At 44.0% G+C, this 16,018-nt stretch overlaps 1 protein-coding gene across 1 annotated transcript in view; it reads right to left on the bottom strand.

Annotated features, from left to right (window-relative positions):
- CREB3L2 (cAMP responsive element binding protein 3 like 2) overlaps positions 1–12,716 on the bottom strand; it is a 138,760-nt gene extending 126,044 nt beyond the window's left edge. The window contains exon 1 of the mRNA XM_032275875.1: positions 12,198–12,716. Within this exon, the coding sequence (XP_032131766.1) occupies positions 12,198–12,299 (102 nt within the window). The 5' untranslated portion in view covers positions 12,300–12,716. The remainder of the gene's footprint in view (positions 1–12,197) is intronic.
- Between the last annotated feature and the right edge of the window lie 3,302 nt (positions 12,717–16,018).

Here is a 16,018-nt window from a genome sequence, read left to right as displayed (position 1 = left end):
GCCTTTTAGGTGGTGCTCCTGTGACTGTTCTGCAAATACATCAGAATTACTGTACCTGAAAGTGAGCTCATGATCTTCCCTGAGAAACTCATCCCCCCACCCCGCGAAATATTCCCATTCTAGGTCAACAGCAACACCGTCAATTCAGCCTGCCAAGCCAGAAAACAAGAAGTCTCCCGTACCTGTCATGCCCCATAATCACATCTCCAATCTAGCCTCCCCTATCCTCTCTTGCATTCATCCACTCCTCTCTGTTGGATTCAGGCCCTCATGGCGTCTTGTCTTACTTCATGGATGAAATAGCCAGCCAGAAGATCAACTTTCCACCATCAGTTCTACCACGAGCTATCCTTTCTAGAATTCATTTCTGCTCCTGTCCAGTCTCTCTTGCTAAAAGCCTCACACCTTACAGAAGAATGTCCAAGTTATTTGCCAAGCACACAAACCTTTCATGATCCTGTGGTACCTCCCAAAACTCCTCACAGAGCACCTTACTCTCAAACCACATAATATGACTTCCCAGAATCAGTCATGACTTTTTATACATCCCTACTCTGTACCTGCTGTTCCCACTGCCTGGTGAACTCCTATTTATACTTCAACACCCATTGCAAATATCACTTGCTCCTCCATGAAGTGTTCCCCAACTCTTCACCCCATTCAGATTTGTCATTCCACCCTCTTTGCTACAAAAATACTTTGAACACAGCTCTCATGCAAAACATGTATCAGGCATTTAATGACTTGTAATGTAATGACGTGTTTACACATCTTCCTTCCCAGTCTACTAGGAAAGCCACAGGTCAAGAATGCATATCCCCTGCCTAGAACATGCACATGCTCAGATAAGCAGCTCGTTAAGTCCCTCAAATTGGAGGAAGGACCAGCTATGTGCGACGCTTCCCCAGGATGCACGCAGACAGGACGTGAGGGGAAGGAAGGAGTTAATGGCTGAACCTTTAAAACTTTATGACTGGTAACCTTGGATTTAAATTTCTGTCTAACACGGCCACTGAGAAAGCATTTTCATCACAAATCCTATTTCCTCCAAGTTTTCTAAAAACATCACCCTATCAGTTTGAATCCTGCAGGCTCTTTCTCAGCCAAAAGGAATTTCCCTTTAAACAAAAACTATTCAGACATTTCCAAGATATGAAATGTGAAAAACCAGGATTTTCCACTCGCAGAACTAGGAAACTGTAGATTTTTTTCCCCAGACTCCTTTTATTTGCCAAGGAGTCTGAAGAGATTTTTTTTTCTAATGTTAAAAAAATGTTTCCTACCTCTGTGCCTCTCTGTTTTTCCATTTTTTATTTTGTCTAGGTTTCACTTAAACAAGGTTTTTGTTTTTTTTTTTTTTTTTTTTTTACGGGGTTTTACTCTTTTTTTCCAGGCTACAGAAGGGTGGCATGATTTCGGCTCACCGCAACCTCTGCCTCCTGGGTTCAAGTGATTCTCCTGCCTCAGCCTCCAGCGTAGCTGGGGTTACAGGCATGTGCCACCACACCAGATAATTTTGTAGTTTTAGTAGAGACAGGGTTTCTCCATGTTGGTCAGGCTGGTCTCGAACTCCCGACCTCAGGATCCACCTGCCTTAGCCTCCCGCAGTGCTGGGATTACAGGCGTGAGCCACTGCACCTGGCCAAACAAGGTTTTAAGTCAGTAAATAAAGGTTACAAAATGCAAAACTGCACCTGCCAATTGAATTGCCCAAATGAAATATGCAATCATTGAATGCTGCTGTTGTTGCTGTTGTTGTTTTAAATAGTTTATTTTTTAAAGATGGAAGATCTTCGATGCTAGGAGCACTCCTAACACATGTAATACCATTGAGATTCTGAAATCATGTAATAAAAATGTAGAATTTACAGTTGGACAAACTGATTACTAAAGATGTGAAGTAAATTGTACTGTGATGAATTCATACAACAAAAAAAGCATGGCTGAGCGCAGTGGCTCACGCCTGTAATCCCAGTATTTTGGGAGGCCAAGGTGGGTGGATCACTTGAGGCTAGGAGTTTGAGACCAGCCTGGCCAACATGGCAAAACCCTGTCTCTACTGAAAATACAAAAAAATTAGCCAAACGTGGTGGTAGGTGCCTGTAATTCCAGCTACTGGGAAGGTTGAGGCACGAGAATCACTTGAATCCAGGAGGTGGAAGTTGCAGTGAGCTGAAATCACACCACTGTACTCCAGGCTGGGCAACAGAGTAGGACTCTGTCTCAAAAAAAAAAAAAAAAAAAAAGAAGAAGAAGAAGAAAAAGGCTTTATCCTCCAAAGAAAAACTCTTTTCCAAGAGCTACCATTGATAATTCTAACAAGAATCAGGCATTAAAATATGGGTGTTCAGAATAACCCATCATAATTCTTAAAAAAAGAAAAAACAAAGCTCTTGATAATATCAGTAAAGTTCAAATAAACAGATGACACCTACACCAGAATAGAGCAACTCAAAAGCGGGCAATTCAACCTGAGGCAACTGTAGCTGCGCCCCAGAGCAGCTGTACACACAAGAGGAAAACGTGGGACACGATCTGGGAAGTTATGTCTCACTTTTGCACTGGCCTTCCACACAGTTGAAAAAACTGGACCTACCCCCACAGGATGCCACAGAGGGTTTCCCAAGCCAAAGTACAAGCAAAAGTCTAGGCAAAACACAGCCCGCCTCTAAGGAGTGACATTGTAGATGCAGCTGAATCCCAGGAATGACCCATGAGCTCCTCTTGGGTTTACACTGCAAGACAGCTGAATCACTAAACATTCCCTGAGATAAATGGGTGCAACGATCAGAGGGATCAATGTCCCAGCTCTTCTTTGAAACATATCAGAAACACATCATGAAAATTCAAGGGTTACCCAGCCAGAGCTGTTCTGCCGCTCAGGTGGACCCAGCAGGCTTGAGTCAAACTCCAAAGATCTGCTTTTCATCCAAAGACAAATAACAAGTATAAAAAGCTGAGAACCAGCTGCACTGAAGTTGATAGCAGAGCCCAGGGGAACGTACAGAGAGAAGAGAAGGCTGAGTACCAAACACTCACATTTAACAGGTGGTAAGGGAGCCAGAGAAGGAGGAAGAACTATGCTTGCCAGATTACTGATTACTAAAGATGTGAAGTAAATTGCACTGTGGAATTCACATGGAAACCAAAGCAAAAACGAGTTATGAGACAATCCTGTGGTCAGTGAGGCCCAGCAGGTAAGGACAGAGAAAAGACTATTGGATTTAGCAGCTAGGGAGAGGGTGAGCAGCAGGAGCCAGGGGGCAGAAGGTACAGGGTAGAGACTGAGGAAATGGAGGCCATAGCTGGTGACCGTACACTTGAGAAAACCTGGCAGTAAACAAAAGAAAAGAAGAGTAAGAGGGAGCATCTGGCAAACATGTGTTCAAGGCAGAGGCCTGTGTTTATAGTGGAAGGTAGGAGCGGGAGAGGGGAGGAATTAAAGATGCATGAGAGAGAATAATGACAGGCTCTCTCCACTTCCTGAATGATGTCAGACTCCTAAGGTCAGGACACCTCGTCCTCAAAGAGAAGACATTTGACTTAGGGACAGGCTGGAAAAGTACTTCTATTATGGGTCAGGCAGTGCATGCAAAGAAACTGAAATCCAAAGAGGTGAAGTAATGTATCCAAGGTCTCCTGAGAGCCTATGGCCCTCAACACCAAATTGGCCCGGCCTGAGAGCCCACCCTTTCCACCATGCTGCCTTCAACTCTACTCCCACTGGAAATCAGGACTGTCACTCAATCACCCAACGCCCATCCTGTTCTCTAATCAAAACAAGAAAAGATATCGACACTGAATTACCCAAGTCACTATTATACTGAATTTTCAAATTTGCAAAAGCACTTACAAGAATCCATAGTTTATTTATTTGTTTGTTTGTTCGTTCATTTATTTATTTATTTTGAGACAGGGTCTCTCTCTGTTGCCCAGTCCAGAGTGCAGCAGTGCGATCATAGCTGAGTGCAGACTCAACCTCCTGGGCTCAAGCGATCCTCCTGCCTCAGCCTCCAAAAGTGCTGGGATTACAAGCATGAGCCACCACACCCTGCCCAGAGTTTTAAAAATATATAAAAAGAGGTAAAGGCCACCCAGCTTATCCATTTTCCAGGACTGTCTCACTCTACTTAACTACGCATCAAGCACTTAGGATTCTCTGGACATCCTACACTTGACTAAGCTCTATGAGGGTATAGAAAAGACAGTCATATCTCCCGTCCTCAAGGAACCTGTGTTGAGCAAATCTCTCTACTGCTCTATACGTCACATTCTCCATAGATAAAGTGGCCCATCCTCTTCCATGCGCCTCATGAATAACCTATACAATTTGCTAGAGGGAAAAATCAAGATTCCTTAAAACTTCATTTGGAAGGTCCCCAGAGCATCTGCTGAGCAGGGAAAAGGAGAAATAGGCTCAAGGTTGATTCAAAGACAGTGGATCTCATCATTTCCTTTCCATCGTGATTCCACAGGGGCAGAAAATACGGCCAGCACTCCCTCATTCATAGGATCACTCATCTGGACAATTCAGATGTGCTCTGCAACCACAGGCCTCAACCCTACCAAATTCCCTGCTGATGCTTAAGGTTATTTGCCCCAAGAGAGTCAGCAAACAGGGTAGAGCCATGTCAGGATAAGGCCAGCTGTTTAAGCTGCAGACAGGCACACGTGGCCTCATCAATATTTGAACAGCCGTACGCAACTGAAAAAATAGCTTCTTTGAAAAATGGCATTTAGCTTTCTACCTGCTGTTGATCTCAAACAGAACAAATCATTCTTGTCCTGAATGGTGAGCATGATAACAGGCTCAGCTAGCTATCTCTAGCCTTGGTAGTCCACTCTGATGACAAAAGTCGAGATAATACAGTTAATTCTACATCTCCTGGTTAGTGAGTCAAGACATAGCTGTAATCTCCTCCTGGCTCCCACCTCTCCCTGAATAGCCTTTACCTGCACTTTCAAGAGGCTATTTCTACATCTATAGTCTTCCTTTACTGGGCACTGGTAGCATAGCTAAATAATGTTCTTAGAACCTTGCTGGGCCAGACATGATAGCTCATGCCTGTAATCCCAGCACTTTGGGAGGCCGAGAGGCCAAGGAAGACGATCCCTTGAGCCCAGGAGTTCAAGACCAGCCTAGGCAACATAAGGAGACCTTGTCTCTATTTAAAAACAAAAAATAAAAGAACTTTGCAAGTGGCACAGTACTTGGGTTTGCTGTTTCGCACCCAGGGCAAATTACATTATTTATTTATTTATTTATTTTTTGCAGCAGATGTAGCCTCATCCCTCTGTTGCCAGGCTGGACTGTAGTAGCATGATCTCAGCTCACTGCAACCTCCACCTCCCGGGCTCAAGCGATTCCCTTGCCTCAGCCTCCCGAGTAGCTGGGACTACAGGCACGTGCCACCACACCCAGCTAATTTTTTTTGTATTTTTGGTAGAGACAGGGTTTCACCATGTTGGCCAGGATGGTCTCGATCTCTTGATCTCATGATCTACCCACCTCAGCCTCCCAAAGTCTTGGGATTACAGGCGTGAACCACCACACCCAGCCAAATTACTGTGAATTTAAAATTTTCTAGTTGCTAGCCCATGTTCACGAGAAAAGAAATGTACCTTTTGACTAAGGAAGGAACTGTTAACTCAGACTATTTTATTGATGATCTCAATGATTGTGCTGGTTGAGTCTCCACTATCTCTTCCATCCCCATACAATTAATCTAAGCTCATAGTATAACTCCCATTCTCCTTTCCAGCCACTGGCTTAAGAATGATCATGTGACCCAGTACTTACTAAGAAAAGTTTCTTCCATTCTAAAAAAGACACAAGAAAGAGACAACTGCTCCTCTTCCTCTGGATGTGATCATTCTGAATGTAACAACTGTAACTCCTACGTCCATCACACATCCAACCTGAGGACGAACGCTGCACATGGACAGAACCAAGGTCCAAGGGGACACTGAGGAACTGCCGAATCAGCCAAACAAGGGGCTCTATTTCTAAACCTCCTGCAACATGAGATAATTTACTTACTGCATGAGCCAATCTGAATCAGTTTTCAGTTACTTGTAGCTGCAAGCACTGTAATTAATTCAATTATGAATCTAGATGCTATGCCTTATAACTCCTGCAAAAGCAATGTCACATCACAGATCACTGTTTGCTTTGAACACTGTAACTCAGGGATCTTTCAAGAAGGAGGGCAAATACAAAACTCTGTACTGCCCTGTCATCTTTTAAGACTGTGCCTATGTCTACTGCCTCCCAGCCTATGTTACTATCGTGAGAACAATTTCAGAGACAATAAAATAATGGGGTCAAAGATTTTTTTTGCCAAGCCAATGGAAATCCTTTAGATAATAGACAAATCAGCAACATATAAACATGTCTGCCTTATGAATAAGAGTCACATTACAAAATAATGGAGGGGCAGAGGCAGTGAGAGTTCCTCTTCCAATCCCCAAATATTCCCCACTGCTACCTGGCTATCACCCAAAGTTCTCCAAGTAGAGATTCATCCTTTTGATCTGAAGTAATTATTGTTCACTATAGTTGCCCATTTAGGGGTAACATGCTAAATCTTATTAATACTTAGATTTCTAGTCCACACTTATCAAATCTTTCCTGAGAGCAAAATTTGAAGAAAGGAAATTGGAAAGAGAACATTACAGTGAACACTTGAGGTCTGAGAAAGGAGGGGAACACAAAAGGGGTGAGAATGCCAAACGGTACCACAAGGATCTGGAAAAATTATACTTACTTCCCAATTCTGCCTCCTGTTAGAACTCATTACATCTATTCAGCTTGTGGAGGTATGTGACCATAAGTAATGCCATTCTCAGCCAGTGAGGACCCGGGTTCCCCTTCAGAACCTGGCCTGGGGCCAACCCTAGGAGTTGACTCCAAAGTGGAACATCAAACCAAAAGCTTCAGTGTCGCATTGAAATCGTATCACTCTCTGATTCAGGCGGGAGGAAGAGGAAACCACACAGCCTGTGAGATCAGCCAACTCCTTTTCAGCACTCAGTAAGGCATGGAAGCCAGATGGCCTTTCCATCTGGACACCAGGCAGGTCGAGCATTCCCCCAACCCCCTACCTACCGCTATCTGGGACCAGCCATTTCACTTGAAGAGCTGACCAAATATAAAACTGTAGCAGCATAACCACCAAATGATTTTACAAATAACTTGGCTTTATAGGAATTTTGCATTTAAAAGAAGAACTTCTGTTGTTACTTTCACGAAGACTTCGTTTTTATTACATACTTTTTTAAAAGGATATAATCATGGCAAAAATTGCAAACACTGTTTTATTTTCCAGATAGCTAAACTGAGATAGAAGAAAGAGAGAACATTAGCAAGATCTTGAGGTTTATCACAGGCAAACCCCCTGCCAATGAGCCTAGAGCCCCTTTCTACAGTGCCTTCCCGCTTCCCCTATTCTTCATCCGAGGCACCCACTGACCCTGAGTGGTGTTGAGTTTCTCTATAGCACTGAAGCTCCCTTTTCCCCCAAGAACATTTGGTTGAAAATGACCTCTACTTCAGTTTTACATGGTGCCTACAAGTCGTACTTCTTCCATTTTCTAGACATATCCAGGAGGTAAAAATCTTAAGGGTACCAAAGGGTATAGTGTGTAGACGTGCTTCCCTTCATCTCTTGACTTCCACTCCCCCAAACCCCTTTCCCAAAAGTTATCCATTTCTTGAGCACCCTTCCAGATATAGTTTGTACATATACAAAATACATTTGAAAATTCTGAGCACCGTGGCTCACAAATGTAATTCCAGCACTTTGGGAGGCCAAGGCAGGGGGATCCCTTAAACCCAGGAATTCAAGACCAGCCTGGGCAACATAGTGAAATCCTGTTTCTACCAAAAAAAAAAAAAAAAATTAGCCAGGCATAGAGGCACACACTGACAGCCTCAGCTACTCTGGAGGCTGAGGTGGGAGAATCACTTGAGCTTGGAAGGTTAAGCCTGCAGTGAGCCATGATTGTGCCACTACACTCTAGTCTGGTTGACAGAACAAGATCCATCTCAAAAATAAAATAAAATAAAAAATAAATTACAAAAGCACAGATAATTCCAAGAGAGTGATTTTCAGAGAACCTTACAGGAATACAACACGAATAGCAGAAATGTCCAACATATACGCAGGTTTGGGGAAAGAGGCAAGGATTCTTCTCACAGTGGTACCAAACCCCAAGGGGTATTCTCCTCATTTTTAGATCTGTCATCTTTTCGAACCACTTTTAGCCTGTATCCCATCTTGAAGCAACAGCTTTCCAAAAATCAGTACTCACTAAATTAAAATAACATTTCATCATCTGTATGGAAACTATTTGTTAAGCTTCAAGAGGAAGCTCAGAGCTTTAACGATTCAGGATCTAATGATCAATCCATCTTTGCCCTATTCATGGGCTTCCTTATTTCTTAGACTTTGAACCTGTCTCCTCTAAGCCTTTGTCCTTCTGGACTAAGATGTCTTCAGAACCAACCAAATAAAAAAAATAAAAATAAAAATAAAAAAAAAAAAACACTGCTCCTGATGGCTAACAGAAGGCTCCTGAGAAACAGTATAATCTCAGCCTTGGGCAACTTGAACATTCTAAATTGTTTAAATCAAGTATGTGACAGGTTGGCTAAAACAGAGCATTAGCAATCATGCATGCAGTAACTTAAATCCCTAGTTGGAGCAACAAAAGTGATCTCAGTAGGAAGGCTTGGTGGCTGCCACTGTCAGCCTCATCTAAACATTAGCTGCTTTCAGGCTCAGCAGTTCCTATATTCCAATAATCCTCTCCCAACCTCTTCCTCAGTTCCTTCTCTTTAAGTCAGGATTCTTCATTCAGACAGCCCGATGGGCAAAAACTTGGGCTTTGGAGGCAGGCAGACACAGCTTGGAATCTCGGTTCTATCACTAAATAGCTATGGGGACTAAGCCAAGTTGCTTAAACTCATTAAGCCTCATTTTTCTTATATGTAAAATAAAAGTAATAAAAATGGCTCATTTTGCTGGGTCATTTACAAGGGTTAAATGGTATAATTTTTGTAAAGCACTAAACACAATGTCTTTCAGCAGGACCAGCTATGTAATTTGTGAACCCCAATGCAAAATGAAAATGTAAGGTCCCCTGTTCAAAAAGAATTAGGATTTTCAGGATGGTGACAGCAGAGTATCAAACCAAGTGTGGAGCCCTGTGGCACTGCATGGGTGGCAGGCCAGGCGGTCGGCCCTGACTCTCGGATCAAAAATACTCAATAGACGGTAGCTGTCATCATCTCTTACCACCCTCCCAATGCGTATTTGCACCTCACCCTCCCCTAAGGCGCTCTTCAACTTGGAAAGTTTAACTAAATCATTCCAAAAACAGGCGCTGGTGTCTCAGAAGTATCTGGAGTTTAGGCCGGGCACAGTGGCTCACGTCTGTAATCACAGCACTTTGGGAGGCCGAGGCGGGCAGATCACAAGGTCCAGAGTTCCAGACCAGCCTGACAAACATGGTGAAACCCCATCTCTACTAAAAATATTAAAAAAAAAAAAAAAAAAAAAAAATTAGCTAGGTGTGGTGGCACACGCCTGTAATCCCAGCTACTCAGGAGGCTGAGGCAGGAGAATCACTTGAATCCAGGAGGCAGAGGTTGTGGTGAGCCGAGATCATGCCACTGCACTCCAGCCTGGGCAACAGAGCAACACTCCCCCTCAAAAAAAAAAAAAAAGAAGTATCTGGAGTTTATAAGACAAATAACTCACCAAAATGGATAATCTAAAACAGAAGATAATATTAACACAGGCTCATGAAAATGGTCACCTACCTCAGGCCTTTGCTCTGGTTTTCCATCCTGCTAAGCTTAAGACTCTTCCCTCCTTCTAATCTCTGTTCAGATCCATTTTCTATGGGAAGCTTGCTCTGATCATTCAGTTCAATCCCATATTTTGCTTTTCTTCCACCTTGTATTCTCTATCCCCCTCACCTCGTTCTACTTATATGTTTTGTCTGCTTTTGTTCACTCATGTGCCCAAGTGCTTTATATATTCAGCAAATATTAATGGAAAGAACAAATATCTCTTTGACTGAATGCATAATCAGGCCATCCTTTTTCCACATAAAGACTCAGCTGGAGTCAGGTTGCCACATTATGGATGAAAGGCAGTAACAACCAGCTCTGCCCTGGATATCCAACAGAGTTCAGGAAACAGACGGGAAAGTTATCTCTCTCCCCATCTCTACCAAACGTCCCTTAGTTGGAGAGAAATCTAACCCAATCATCTGAGCTGCTAAACCGACACCTCTTTCAACAGTAATTCATATGCACAGTTTGTTGCACTGACTTGCAGCAATGACGAGTGGCATTTTATAGGAATGCACTGTATGGAACAGAGACATGTACCTAAGTGGAGGATATAATAAGCATTTTTAAAAAATAGAACTAAAAGAAAAATAATCACACATTCCGGTTTTATCACAATGACGGAAAAACTGGGGTGTTAATATCAAAGCAAATGTAAAGGCTCTACTACCTGAAACTGAGCATAAAGATGTCAGTTAGAGCCAGTCCAAGCAGTTCTTCCTGGAGGGAATGACACTGTCACAGTTAGCATCTCACACCCTTCCCTGTGAACTCACAAATGCCAGCTATGGGGCCAAATAACAGCAAGGTGGAGGCCTATGTGTAATTCATCCCACCAGCTGAAAGGCAACCCCTAGCTGTGGCACTGCAGCTGCTGGATGAGACACTGTCACAGTAAAAGACAGACACTTTAAGAACAAAAGAAGGGCTGCCCCTCTGCATATGGATAACATGTAGCCTGTCACTACAAACCGCTGGAGCACCCAATCATCAAAAGATATTTAAGGGCCAACAGACTCCAAGTTCTTTACTGAGGACAGGAGGCACATCTGGGACCCCAACCACCATGCTGCCCACATGGTGTCCTCAGGACAGGCTCAGCAAGCAAAGCCCAGAAGAGCACACTGAACATCTGGCTTTTGCCCCAGCATGAACTATACCACTCCCTCTCAGCCCTGCACTCTGCCTTTTTTTTTTTTTTTTTAAACAAGCCACTCTCAGCCACCACAAATACTTTGGTGGGAATCAGCAGGGAGGTCCTCATTCCTTGTCCCAAAATAACGTCAGCCAGAGGCAAAGGCCAAAGAGGTGGAGTCTGCAGGCCATTTTGCAAAAGTTTCAAATATCCTGGTACTGACCCCATTAAAAAAACCGTGAAGGGGAAGCAGCCAAGCCTCTAGTGGTTTTCTCATTAGTGTCCCCCCTCACCCCTGCCTCCACCTCCCTTACAAACATCTGCATGGATAAGATACAAAGAGATGGTCATCAAGTCCTATGATCAGTGTTGGCTATAGGAAACAAAATTTCCTCTTGCAAACTTAATACCAAAACGTTGAAATTAAAAACTTTAACAGGAATGTGTGAGCTCTGAGACAGCTTAATCCCCAAAGAGATCTCTGTGGCATTAGTGTAAGGCTGAACAAGCAACTGGTGAGCTGCCCCACCTTCCCCAGGGTCTTTCTTAAATGTGCAACTGTCTCACATTTTCCATACTCCTCTGCTGGTTTTCCTCTGAAGAGAGAGGAAGCAGATTTCTTGGCCGTACAGTTTAAGAAGGCAAATAAAGCCGCCTTTCTCCTTAGGGGAGTCCTTTCAACACACACACACACATACACACACACACGCACACACACACACACACGTGTACTTTTTAAAATATAAATACGAAAGAGTGGAAGGGAGTGAGGGAGAAAGAATACTAGAGAGATGGAAAAGAAATCCTAGTTAATTTTGTCCAGTTTTTTAAAACCTCAAAAAAAAAATTAATAGCAAACTAGGCAGAGGCATGTTATTCTCAAAACACACACTCCTCCGGCATTACAGTACTGTTAGCAACAGTAAATGATATTACAGATAGGAAAAAGCCTCAGCTCAAGGAAAAAGCAGGAATTATTAAAGGAATACAAAGTGGCATTACTCTCATGAAAAGTGCAAAGGGGCCAGCTGCTGCCCACCTTCATCTGCTCAGTCAAGTACACCTCGCCCAGGACCTCTTGATTCTGGCCATGCCCTGCCCCAAACCCTGCCTTCCCAGGTCCCAGGACTCCAGCTGCTCCTCCAGTGACACCACTTCCCCGCTTTGAAAGCCCTCCTGCCCCGCCCGCCAGGTCCTCACCGTGTGGTACATGAGGGCCTCGCCGTCCCCGGGCTCTGACAACTCGCTCAGCTTGCGGTCCCACTGCAGCACGCCCTGCTCCCCGCTCTCCAGCACCTCCATGGCTGTGCGGGCCGCGCTGGCCAAGGATGCTGAGCCCAGGAGGGGACGCGCAGAGCTGCCTCGGACAGCGAGGTTCCTCTCTCTCTCCGCGTGTGCGTGAGTGTGTGTGCGCGCGTGTGTGTAGTTTTGCACTTGGAAGGCAAACGTCTGCTCCTCTGCCGGAGAGAGAATGGCCAAGCGCTCCCGTCCGATGTCTTCGGAGATCTGAGAATCCCCAGGGACACGGGCCTGACCAAAGGCTGCAGGGGCTAAAGCGGGATGTGCATCCAAAATGAAGGCAGGAGATCCGCTCTCATCCCAGGAAAATCCCTTCGCCGCAAACCCACTTTCCGCTACCGATCCAGACACAAACTTTGAGACTCCCTAGGGCTCCTAGACTCTGCTCCAGGACCCAGCTGCGGCCTGACCAATCAGATATCTGCCTAGCCCAACAGACCCAATCAGAAGTCTCGCTCTCGGCTCTGTCCCGCCCTCCAAAGGCAGAGGCCGCGGGAAGTCTCCGCCCACGCTTTGGTAGGTTGTCGGGGCTTGTCTGTGACTTCACCGAGGAACTCCTCCTGCCTGAGCGCGGCCAGCTGACGGCAGTCGCCTACTGCGGACCAATAGAGGGCCTGAGTCCGGAAGTGATGGACTGGAGGCTTGACCAATATGTAAGGGGCGTCTAAAAGATACAGCCAATGAAATAGCGACAAGAATACATTTTGTAAAAGAGGGAGGGTGAGCTCCGTCCTCTTGCTGAGAATCCGCAGAAATTAGCCAGCGAGCCGACAGGGGGCGCGAGCGTTGCTGCGCGGTGGACTTAAGCATTTTCAAAGACCTTAGTTCATTTGAATCTCTCGGATTTTTTTTTAATGAACTACATATTATACAAAAGTACAAATATTCCGCATGCACATAAATTTATATTAGTGCAGCTCTAGCAAATTGTCATTGTTCTTCACATTTTCTCCCCATTTTCTGTTGGGTCCTTCTATTCTTTATGGACTTCACTTACTGTATTTTTTCTTTCACCTGCTCGATAAGCACCAATGGCATGCTCTTCCAGGTCCTAGAGGAATGAGCCCAGTCCTTGAATTCATACAGTTTTGTTCTCAGAGGAGTCAGGCAATAAAAAAAGAAATAAACATTTAAATTCAGAAAGTGGAAACTGCTATAAAGAAAAATAAAAGCAGGATAACAGGATGGGGCAAGATCAATGCTATTTTACATGCTGGTCAGGGAAGTTCCTCCTAAAGGAAATAAGATTTCACAAGAAGCTGGTGTTCTGGTGACAGCCGGGGATGCCAGATTGGCTGCAGCAGAGGTGCCTGGCAGGGAGGGGTAGGAGAGGCCCGAGAGGCGAGCCCCAGCCATGCACAGCACCAGGCAAACCTCTTAGATGAGCCAAGAGATGGCCTGTTCTAAAGGAATTCCCCCAACACTATGATTCTTCTTCCTCCTTTTTGATTCCTCAAAAAACAACACACACACACACACACACCAGCCCTTAACTCTAGAAGTTTCTTACAATGGCACATTCAGGTATTAGGTATTGTGTCGTCTCCTTGGCAAGTATTTTTTGGTGGGTGGCGAAAAATGTCTTTGAACTCTATGTTGTCTTTAAAACAGCAGTTTATCATACAAACTTCCATTTGTCTGGTCCTGTCTCCTGGGGTCTTCTGAGTTTTGTTTTTTTGTTTTTTGGATTTTGTTTTGGCTTTTTGTTTTCTGGGTTTTTTTTTTTTTTTTTTTTTTTTTTGAGACAGAGTCTGGCTCTGTCACCAGGCTGGAATGCAGTGGCACAATCCCTGTTCACTGCAGCCTCCACCTCCTGGGCTCAAGCCGTTCTCCCGCCTCAGCCTCCTGAGTAGCTTGGACCACAGATGTGCACCACCACACCCGGCTAATTTTTTAATTTTTTGCAGAGACAAGATCTCACTTTGTTGCCCATGCTGGCCTCAAACTCCTGGGATCAAGTGACCCTCTCCCCTGAGTCTCCCAAAGTGCTGAGATTTAAGGCATGAGTCACCACGCCCAGCTTTTGAGATTATTTTAATGCTTACATAGAAGCTCTAGTTTATGGGGCACACCTTCTTTATATAATAGTTTTCTCATTTTTCTCTTGGGTTCTTGGTTTTTCTTTTCCAGTCTGCTATCCCCTTCACCACATTCTTTCCATAGATGGCTCTTCCCATTTTAAAAAACCTTTCTTATTTTTTAACCTAGCACTCAATGTACAGTGGTATTATATCCACATAAACCCATCATAAATTGAAAATATCATAAGTCAAAAATGCATCTAATATACCTAACCTACCAAACATCATAGCTTAGCGTAGCCTGCCCTAAATGTGCTCAGAACACTTACATTAGCCTACAGTTGGACAAAATCACCTGGTAACACAGTACTAGTTATTTACTGTCATGATTGTGTGACTGTCTAGGAGCTATGGCTCCCTTGCACCAGAGGAGAGTACCATATCACATATTGCTAGCCTGGGAAAAGATCAAAATTCGAAACTCAAAAGTCAGCTTGTACTGACTGCATATCTCTTTCACACCATCATAAAGTCAGAAAATCCTAAGTCATAAGTCAGGAACCATCTGTACATTCTCCTTAATGTAGGAATACAAACATTTATCTGTGAGGCATTTCTGCTTTTGACAAAGTCTAATCCTGCTTATGCCCCATATAGTAGGCAGTTTCCCAGATGGCATCCAATGATGCCATTTCTTGGTGCTCACACTCTTGTGTAATTCCTCCTCTTGAGTCTGGGCCAGACCTAAGGACTTCCTTCTAACAGAAAGAATATGGCAAAAGCAAGAAGATGTCAAAAAGATTATGGTTCCTGACTCGCTTGTTTCCTCTCCCCCTCTTGCTTGCCTGCTCCAAGAGAAGCCAGCTGCCATGCCATGAACTGCAATGTGAAAAGGCCAATGCAGCAAAGAGGTGTCCAGCCAACAGCCAGTGAGGATCTGAGCCCCTCAGTCCAACAGCCCATGAGCAACTGAATTCTGCTAATAACCATGGAAGTCAACACAGAAGTGGATACTTCCCCAGGCAAGCCTTCTGATGTCCACAGACCCAGCCAAGACTTTGACTGGAGCCGTGTGAGAGCCCCTATGCCAGAGGACCCAGCTAAGCCATGCTCCACTTCCTGACCTGTCAGGTAATAAATGTATGTTGTTTTAAGCCACTAGGCTTTTCCTTTGTAAAATATGTATTATGATCATTGGCACCCTAAATGATTTGGTTAAACTAATCTGCACTCTAATAATAACATCACAATCCCTTGTGGTGAGTTTCTCCAGCCTCCTTTGTTTCATATATCCTTCTCTGTTAAATGCACACACAGCTTCTTACCAGCCTTTCTGTTTTACATTTTAAATACTAAATTCTTTCCCTTTTCTTCTCCTTCTTAGAACTTAGCAATGTAGTTGACTCTCCTTCCAGCTTCACCGGCATCCTTGTTCTCCTGTCTGTAATAGATTCATGCCACTTCCATGACTGGAAGTCATACATTCCCCAAATGAAAATCAGATACATTAGCCAACAAGTCATTTTTCTGATATTATTTGCTACCTTTCCATGTGTCAATCTATTTACAAATTTGTTCTATGTGCTTTCTATACTTCATCTCAATTATTAAGATAAATTGTATCTCGAATTGGGCACTTGATACATCCCCCACATCATGAAAATAGAATCCATTTTCCAAGTTCCCATGGCCCCGTTCATC

This window comes from Sapajus apella, unplaced genomic scaffold, assembly GCF_009761245.1.
Source record: "Sapajus apella isolate SASKATOON/1434 unplaced genomic scaffold, GSC_monkey_1.0 scaffold7, whole genome shotgun sequence".
Lineage (NCBI taxonomy): Eukaryota > Metazoa > Chordata > Mammalia > Primates > Cebidae > Sapajus > Sapajus apella.
This window is presented reverse-complemented; position numbering and strand designations above follow the sequence as displayed.